At 38.0% G+C, this 10,427-nt stretch overlaps 1 protein-coding gene across 1 annotated transcript; it reads left to right on the top strand.

The window, feature by feature from the left end:
* The first annotated feature begins 4,690 nt into the window (after window positions 1-4,690).
* Window positions 4,691-5,638, top strand: LOC118835339 (olfactory receptor 2AJ1-like). Its single transcript, XM_036742530.1, has one exon. It carries the CDS (start codon window positions 4,694-4,696, stop codon window positions 5,636-5,638), a length of 945 nt encoding a protein of 314 aa, XP_036598425.1. The 5' UTR covers window positions 4,691-4,693.
* Window positions 5,639-10,427: the final 4,789 nt, after the last annotated feature.

The following is a 10,427-nucleotide window of genomic DNA, read 5'->3' as shown; positions in this document are numbered from 1 at the left end:
AAAATAACAGTAGGGAGGACCCAAGGCCTAGGGCAACATTACCCAGAACTTGGGTTTAAAACTTGATGATGATAATAAGCTACTAAAAATGAAACAAAATACAAAGGAAAAAACAAAGGAAAAAGTAACCCAAACATAAATAACAGCTTTGGTGTAAAAGATGAAAAAAATAACATTTCTACCCTAAAGAAAAATGTCAAGTGGTCAAAAGCCACAAAAGAAATCTTGGAAGAACTTTAAAAGGAATTCAAAAATCAAATAAGACATATTGAAGAAAAATTAGGAAAAACAAAAGCAACTAAAATTATGATAAGAGAGTTAACCAATTGGAAAGAAAAGATACAAAATCTTTTTTCTATTTTTTTAAATTTTCAATATTTATTTTGTTTTAGTTTTCAACATTCACTTTTATAAGATCTTGAATGTTAAATTTCCTTCCTCTCTTTTCCCTCTCCCCTCCTTAAGATGGCATGCAATCTGATATAACCTATAAATATGCAATCATATTAAATATATTTCCATATTACTCATGTTGTACAGAATTAGAACCAAAATGAAAAACCACAAGAAAGAAAAACAAACAAAAAAAATAAAGAAAATAATATGCTTCATTCTTTGCATTCTTGAAAAGAGCAAAGTCTGTTGAAGTTGGTCATTAGACAATGTTGCTATTATTGTGTACAATGTTTTCCTGGTTCTGCTCACTTCAGTCAGCATTAGTTCATGCAAGGCTTTCCAAGCTTTTCTTAAGTCCAACTTCTCATCATTTCTTATGGAACAATAGTACTCCATTACCTTGATATACCACAACTTGTTCAGCCATTCTCCAATTGATGGGCATCCCCTCAATTTTCAATTCTTGACAATTGCAAAAAGAGCTGCCATAAATATTTTTTGTACATACGAGTCCTTTTCCTACTTTTATGATCTCTTTAGGGTACAGACCTAGAGAGGTTATTCCTGGATCAAAAGGTATGCACAACTTTATAGCCCTTTGGGCATAGTTCCAAATTGCCCACCAGAATGGTTGGATGAATTTACAACTCCTCCAACAATTCATTAGTTTTCCAATTTTCCCATATCTTCTCCAACATGTATCACTTTCCTATATTTTCATATTAGCCAATATGATAGGTGTGACACGGTACCTCAGAGTTGTTTTGATTTGCTTTTCTCTAATCAATAGTTATTTAGATTTTTTTCATGTATTTATAGATAGCTTTATTTTCTTCAACAAAAACTGCCTGTTCATAACCTTTGACCATTTATCAGTTGGGGAATGACTTGTACTCTTTTAAATTTGACTCTGTTCTCTATATATTTAAGAAATGAGGCCTTTGTCAGAGACACTGGCTATAAAAATTTTTTCCACCTTTCTGCTTCCCTTCTAATCTTGGTTGCATTACCCTTGTTTGAGCAAAACCTTTCTAATTTAATGTAATCAAAATTAAGAAATACAAAATCTTAGGGAAGAAAATAACTCCTTGAAAAGTAGAATTGGGCAAGAGAAATTGAATAGCCATTATAAGACACTAAGAAATAATAAATTGAGAAAAATTGAAGAGAATCTGAAATATCTCATTAGAAAAAGAACTGATCTGGAGAAGAGATCAAGGAGAGAATACAAAAATTGTCAAACTACCCGACAATATTACAAGAAATTACTAAGAAAAATACCCTGAGATTCTAGAAAAGGAGGGTAAAGTAAACATAGGAAAAAAATCTAGTGTTCATCACCTGAAAGGGATCGCAAGGGAAAAAGTAACTGGAATGTGATAGCCAAGTTTCAAAGCCTCCAGGTTAGGGAGAAAGCATTGCAAGCAATAAGAAAAAATAACAATACTGGAGAAATACAGTTAAGATTTCACAAGACCTAGTAGCTTCTACTCTAAAAGATCATAGGTCTTTGGACATCATATTTCAAATAACAGAAGACCTATCATTGCACCCAAGAATAACTTATCCAGCAAAGTTGAATATAATCCTGAATGGGATAAATGGATATTTGATTGACTGAAAGACTTTTAGTTACTTATACAAAAAGAATGCAACTCAATGAGAAATTTGATATGAAAGAGCCAGAAGAAATATAAGGAAAACATTAAAGATTAATTATAAGGCACTCATTGAGGTCAAACTCATTACTTATGATATGTGAAAATGTTATCAGTATACTTAAAACAGTCATCATTACTAAGGTAATTTGAAGAAGGTTGGGCCTGAGATGTACATGACAGGATGATTTTTTTTTTCAAAAATTGGGTAGGAAAAGGTAAAAAGAAGAAATTATATTATAAAAATGTAGTGCGAAAGGGAGAACTAATACAGTGGAAGCAGGTGGGGGTGGAAGGCTCGTAATGTTGGAACTTTACTCTCATCTAGATTGAAGAAGAAACAATGTGTACATCTGGAAAGGTGTGGTTGGTGGTTTTTCTCCTTCATTCTCAAGGAAGACCAAAATGACATGACTACTCTTGAGTGAAATTACGGTATGTCGGACTGGGGCTAATCAGACCAATATGAGCTGGGAATGTTCTACCCCAGGTCAGGCACAAATAATCCATGTGAACATTTGGGGTTGATTCTCCAGACTTGAACATCTCACATTTCTTTTGAGCTACTTCAATTCTGCTTTTTTCATAGAGCAGAGCACTTTCTCTGATATTGGCTCACCATGCTGGGCAGTCCTACGCTAGTGTCTCCCATGTCACCCCCTCAATTCCAAAGTTCTTAAGAGAAACTTGAGAGTGCCCTTGTATCACTACTTCTGACCACCATTTGAACACTTGCCTTGTGTGAGTTCTCCATAAAGCAGTCTTTTTGACAAGTGTACATTTTGTATGGGAACAACATAGCCAGCCCATCTGAGTTGGGCTCTCTGCAGTAGAGTTTGAATGCTTGGCTGTTTAGTTCAAAAAAAGACCTCAGCATCTGATATCTTATTCTGCCATGTGATGTTCAGAATCTTCTTAAGACAATTCAAATGGAAGCAATTCAATTTCCTGGAGTGGCACAGGTATACTCTCCATGGTTCACAGGCATACAACAATAAGGTCAGCACAACAGCTCTGAAGGTCTTCAGTTTGATAGTCAGTCTAATGCCTCTTGTCTCCCACACTTTCCTTTGAAGCCTCCCAAACACTGAGCTAGCCCTGGCAATATGTGAAACTACACTACCAGGATAAGTAAAGTTAGCCATAGCATTCAAACCTCCTCCATTTGCTGCAACTGGTGGTTCCACATATGGATGGAACGATGTAGAAGTCTTCTGAACATGTAGAGAGGTGAGAAAACTGGGGCACAAGGTGAGGAAGGACTTTTAGAGGAGGATGTAGATTAGGATTTGGAATGGTAAAAGGACAGGATTGGGGAGAGATTTTTGAAGGAGTGTGTGGCTTGGAATTGGGAAGACAGGAGCTGGACTCTTGGAGAAGTGGATGGGATGAGGAATAGGAGCATGGAGGGGAAAGATAAGGTAAAAACATAAGGTAAAAAGAGAGCTGAAGAAGAAAATAATGAGTTAAAATAAGATAGATGGAAACACAAAAGTAGTAATTATAACTTTGAATGTGAATGGGATGTGTGTAGCAGCTCTCTTTTCATTGGGCAACAACTGAAAATTTCAGGGATCCCAATCCATTGGGGAATGGCTGGACAAGTTGTAGTGTATGGTTGTGATGGAATACTACTGTACTATCAGAATTAATGAACTCAATGTTCTTGGAAAGGCATGAAAGGACTTGGACAAAATGGTGGAGTGAAGTGAGCAAAACCAAGAAAACATTGTATACAATAACAGCAATATTGCTTTAAGAATGACTTTGAGTAACTAAATCATTTTGACTATTAAAAATACACAAATTAAAAATAAAGGACATATAAAGAAAGGACCTACGTGCATCCAAAGAAAGAACAGAAGAAGTATGTATACAATAATATATATATATATACATACATATATATACATACCAATTCGTGTCTAATGGTAGCTAGCTATAGAGTAGATTGGGGGGAAAGGAAGAAAAAAAAGAAAAAGGAAATTTGCATGATAACTTTATTATATATTTAAAAGGAATAGCAAGTTGTACATAATTGATTTGCAATATCATGTATAATCGTGTTTTTATTATATTATGGAAATGCTTTTTTATTCTAAGTTAAAATAAAACAAATTTTTAAAAATAATGATGGTGGTGACAGTGATCATGATGATGATGTGAATGAAACAATCCTTGGTTAGCTCAGGGAATTTTTTGCTCCTGAATCTGGTATATTTGCATATTTTATAAACAAACAGTTCTCTCCCAAAGTTTCATTAGTTTCTGATCACTTCACTGCATTGGAAAATGCTATTCACCCAGTCATTGAGAGGTTGAATCAGCTTCCTGATGACCTATCAAGCAAAGAAATCAACTAGGAAAGGAACATGAAGGTAGAACATCCCAGATGAGGCACTTTGATTTTTTGCAGCACTTCAGTCAATGAATTGATTATCCCAAGGACTCAGTTGATCCAAGTAATTCATTTGATCAATTCCTTTGAATTGCAACTCACTGACCTAAACCATGAAATCACTTTTGCTGACAATCATTATTTGTAACTACACATTAGTCCTGGACTTTGTATTTATTCAATCTTCTTCCTTTTCTGAAACTTCTCTTTTGGGCTTCAGGTGAAAAGTGAAATAACACTGATGTGGGAGGAAGAGAATCAGACTTTTGCCAGAGATTTCATCCTATTAGGATTGTTGCATCCAAACCAGTATGGATTACTGTTATTAACTCTTATTCTCATCATTTTTATGGTGGCCATTGTGGGGAACACAGTCTTGATTCTTCTTATCCACCTTGACAGCCGGCTCCACACTCCAATGTACTTCCTGCTCAGCCATCTCTCCTTCATGGATATCTTGCACATCTCCAATACTGTTCCCAAGATGGTCAGTAACTTCATATCTGGCCAGCATTCCATCACATTTGTGGGTTGTGGGTTCCAGATCTTCCTCTCCCTCGTCTTTTTGGGAGCTGAATGCCTTCTTTTTGCAGCCATGTCCTATGATCGTTATGTAGCCGTCTGCCACCCACTGCATTATCCCATCCTCATGAACCATCGCATCAGTGTCCTTATGGCTGCTGGGTGCTGGATTGTGGGAATCATCAACTCTACAATTCACACAACTTATCTACTACACCTCCCCTTTTGTGGCACAAGGGTCATTGACCATTTTTTCTGTGAAGTCCCAGCCATGTTGAAAGTTTCCTGTGTTGACACATCACACTATGAAGGAGGAGTCAATGTGAGTGCTGTATTCTTCCTCCTAATTCCCTTTTCCATCATTCTTGCCTCTTATGCTCAGATTCTCCGTACTGTGCTTCACATTAAATCTGTGGAGGCCCAGAAAAAAGCCTTCTCCACTTGTTCCTCCCACCTGACTGTGGTTGTCATGTACTATGGACCATTTATCTTTACATACATGAGGCCAAAATCCTATCATACTCCAGGTCAGGACAAGGTCTTAGCCATCTTATATACCATTCTCACTCCCATGCTCAACCCAATTATCTACAGCCTCAGAAATAAAGATGTCTTATGTGCCCTGAAGAAGGTTGTAGGAAATACATTTATGCACAGAAATTAAGATTTATTTAAAATTAGATTCAATGCCCTGGTTGTTTTCCTTCATTCTTGAAGAGGACCAAAATGACATCACTGTACTAGAGTCAAGTTATAGTGTGTCTGACTGTGGCTGATCAGACCAGTATGAGACTGGAATGTTCTACCACAGTCCATGTAAACATTTGGGATTGATTATCTAAATTCGTGTACCTAATGTTTCTTTTGAGCTACTTCAATTCTTCTTTGCTCATAAAGCACAGCACCTTCTTTGATTAGGGCACACCATGCTGAGCAGTCCTGTGCCAGCATCTAACATGTCACACAATCAATTCCAAAGTTCTTAAGAGAGACCTTGAGAGTGTCCTTGTATTACTTTTTATGACCACCATGTGAATACTTGCTCTGCGTGTGTTCTCCACTTTTGGCAAGTGAACATTTTGAATTCAATGTGCCCAGCCCATCGGAGCTACGGTCTCTGCGGTAGAGATTGAATGCTTGGCAGTTTACTTTGAGGAAGGACCTCAGTGTCTGGTACCTTATCCTGCCAGATGATCTTCAGAATCTTCCTACGACAATTCAAACGGAAGTGATTTCACTTCCTGGCACGTCCCTGGTATACTGTCCATGTTTCACAGGCATACAACAATGAGGTCACCAGAATGGTCCTGTGCCCATGGATGACCCATTAGAACTGTGTGGAAAATATCCCAAATAGCATTCATGCATTTTTTGGATTGACAGCAAATAATGATGCTTCTTGCTACCTTTAAATACACAATGCAACGAAATCAAACAACTCAAGTGTCTATTGGCATTCCTATTAAGTTGCTGAATTTATTTCATGAATTCTGGTTTAGTCGATACCAAAAATGATGTTATTGATTTCTGTTCCGGTTCTTTCATTATACAACAATCTCGTATGTAGAAGGGAGCAACAAAATGTTAAAATAATATGTTTAGATGATTTAAAAGCTCTGCGATTCATAGCAAAAATCGTTCACTGTCATTGCTACATCAAAGGTACTATCAAACTGCATCGTTGTTGGTATCGTAGGTTGACATTGTCAATGAATTGCTCCCTGGACGACTATCTGGAATCCAACTTCTCCATGCTCAGCAGGGCTTACTGTCAGGCATCAAACAGTTCACACACACACACGCATACACACACACACACACACACACACACACACACACACACACACCTGCTCCAATGACAGAAGAAAATCATTTTACCCTGAAAAAATAGAAATGTGATTTATGATGATGTGGTTATAGATGATTTGGGGTTTTCCCTTTGAACTACTGAATACGATTAGCTAAGATTAGGGATTATTGGTTGATATATGTGAGATCACCACTCTTGATATATAACCCTTCTATTATTTTTCATTCTACAATATTTGTGCATGCTGCATCATAAATATTTCATAACCCATCCAATGCACTAAAGCTCTTTGTATTATACACACACACACACACACACACACACACACACACACACCCCTATGTAGAAGGGTACACAGAAACCTACACATATACGTGTATCTTGATGTTATCAATTTATCCTTCAACCCATCCAACTTCAGCTTCTGTTCTTTCCTATATCACCAACCTACCTCTTTGTCTATTGTCTAATAGAAAATGAAGTCCTTGGGTCCCTGTGCTGTTTACCTTTTCTATATTTATTCTGAGGGCATAACAATGTGCTTTGCACACAGTACACCCTGCACTCTTCTCTTGAGGTTCACTGTCCCTCATCACTATGCTGTTTGTATTGAGCTTTGAATCATTCCCATCATTTACTACCTTCATTCCTAGACACATTCAGATTAACAAAAATGAAGAGGACCATGTAACCATTCTGAATGGGGCAACTACACATTAATGATTCACAACTGGGCCCTCACTGCTACTAGGATATCCTACTGCAACTGCCTTATCAACTCACTATTCTGCTCTCGACAGTGGCTCTTTCAAACTTTTTCATCCATTCTTAAACTTCGCATGGATCTCCCTCTCACCACCTTCTCAACTAAAATTCTTTGTCCCATATTTTGCATTAAAAGTGGGGCAAGAAGCTTCCTTTTCTCTCCTCGTCTTCCTCTCCCATCACTTATATGGCTTTTCCAACTCTCTAGACCTTCACTTTATCTCACATGATGAAGTAGCTTTAATCTTTACTAACGCTAACCCCTCTACCTGCTCAAGCAATCCATTCCTTCCTGTGTCTCCAACAGATTGTCCCTCTCTGTTATCCCAAATCTGTCACTTATTTTCAATATCTACCTGTCTATTTGCTCATTTCCTACTATCTACAAACATACCCATGTTTCCTCACCCTAAAAAGACGCCCTCACTTGATCCTTCCATCTTTGCTAATGATCATACTATGTTTCCTCTGTTTATTGTATTAAAATTCCTTGAAAAACCCCAGATACAATATATGGCTCTACTTCTATCACTCTCTTCTTAACCCCTTACAATCCAGCTTTCAACCTTATTCAACCAAAACTGCTCTCTCCAAAGTTGCTAACGATGTCTTACATGCCAAGCCTAAGACAGTAACCACTGCCATAACAAGCACTTCCCACTACGAAGAGGATTTTTCACTCAGTTCTCATTTAATGGTGGCAGACCAAGTATTGGTACTCATTTTACTGTTGAGTGAAAAGAACAAGAATCCAGTAAGTACTAGAGGTGGGACTAAAGCCATAGTTTTATTATTTCCAGGTCTATCTCTTCTGCATGCCATCCTGCCTTCTTTGAAATTTTAATAAGAAAATAGTAATGATTCTCAGATAGAAATGTGAGTGATCATATAAGCACAGGAGTCTGTAATTGTCTTAGGAGAGCAGATTCTTCTTTGCCAAGGAGAAGGTAAGCTTGCTTCTCCTTTGGTGCATGGAAGAGTTTGCATTGGGACCAGTAGTATATGATTGCTGTAGAAACAGAGACTTTGCTGGTGATTCTCTATCATGTACATGTTGGTAATATGAGGAGCAAGGAAAGGATAGATGAGATTGTAGGCAGCTCCAAATGTGACCAAAGTACTACAAGCCATCAAGCAAGACAAGAGGAGGATTATGGATTCTGTTCTGTCAGACATAATGGAGGAAGGTATAAAGATGTATTTGTCCCTGTCTCACCTCCAAGGTGTATGTTTGTATGTGTATGTTTGTGAGCATAAATATGTGTGTATTTGTGAGTATGGATGTGGGAAAGGGGGAGGTAGAAGAGTCAGTGTATGTCTCAGCAGAGCATCCTCAAGAATTCTTGGAGTGGAGGCCAGGTTAGTGTTTGCTGTCTTCTTAGATGCTCTGGTTCTGACACTGACCACAGTCACTTCCTTGATCTCATTGGACCTTCAAACAATGACATAAAGAAATTGTATTGTGTTGTCTGGAAGATCCTAGGAGTCTTTGTACCCCAATAGATTTGGGGGAACAGTAAACCCAATGGCTAGTGAAAATAGGGAGATCCTATTCTTCCCCCAATACCTCTAACAGTAAGCAATACAAATGTAATTTCAATATGCCCATTGGATTGTTGAGTGCCCTGAGAAGTGAAGGGAATTCTACCTGGTTGGGTATCTCCTGTCAGAGCCAGGATTCAAGTGTCTCACCTCTAGCTCTGGTGCTGCTGTCATTGGGTCAGCTGTCTCTCTTAAAATGAAAAGAAAAGAGCCTTCTAGTCAGGACTGTGCTAGTAAATGTTTAACAACTCACTCTCCAGAGAAAAAGTGTGTTTGACACAATTTTCATTTTAACCTGAAATATTAGTGTTTTGATTACTTTAAATCTAGACAATCAACAAAACAATAAATTATGCCTTGATTTGTTGTTACTTGTGGATTTCCAAGGTATAAATATTTATATTGAAAATTTAGCAATCAGCTCTTATGATGCAGCTTAAGGTGGCTCCAGCACACAACTTCCAATTCTACAATTCAAAACTGCTGTCATTGACACACATGTAGATTGCCCTCCTCATTCTACCAAGAACCTTAAATGTCAAGTTAAGCAAGCCCCTTCTCTTATCTGGAAATTAGTCTTCTAAATTTAAAAGAAAGGGACTATATTAAATAACATCTAAAAGTTGTAACTAGCTCAGAAATCCTCCTAATGTATTTTTCAGTGATTGAATGTCAGTTTATTCCCTTTTGGTCTGCTCTTGGTGAATGTACAAGCCAACAATCATCTCCAGAGAGATGATGCATGGATGTTGGCACATTTGTATGTTAAGAGCCAGGGATGTACAAATAAATGAGCTCAGGGGAAGTGTTTGGCCAGAGATGGAGGGTGGTTGCAGAGGGGGTCTCTGAGGACTTGGGCAGCACAGTCACTGCACAAAGAGATCTCAGAACACCTGACAATACCAGAGAACAGATAGAGGATTTCAGAACTGCCTTTTGCTGCAGCAACTACCTTCAGGAATTGCATCAGGACCAGCTGAGTGAGAGCAGCCTATTAGTCTGGTGGGCATCATCTCTTGTAAAGGTGAGAGGGGCATCAAAACTGGGATCACAGACCAGGATCATTGGGATCACATGTTAAGAGTTGGAAGGACAATTTGAGATCATCAAGTCCACCTTGCTCATTTGACAGATGAGGAAACTGAGGCCAAGTGAGATGAATGTCCTTTTCCAGGTTCTCATAAGCAGTAACTGTCTGAGACAGAATTATCGATCAGGCAATTCTGACTCAAAGTCCTTTGCTTCAGGCTCTATGCCAAGTGAGTGTGGGGAGGATCTGTACAAAGTCATTGCCAATTTCCATTGAGGACTAGGTAGGAAGACATACTTCAACAGC

This window comes from Trichosurus vulpecula, chromosome 2, assembly GCF_011100635.1.
Source record: "Trichosurus vulpecula isolate mTriVul1 chromosome 2, mTriVul1.pri, whole genome shotgun sequence".
NCBI lineage: Eukaryota > Metazoa > Chordata > Mammalia > Diprotodontia > Phalangeridae > Trichosurus > Trichosurus vulpecula.
This window is presented reverse-complemented; position numbering and strand designations above follow the sequence as displayed.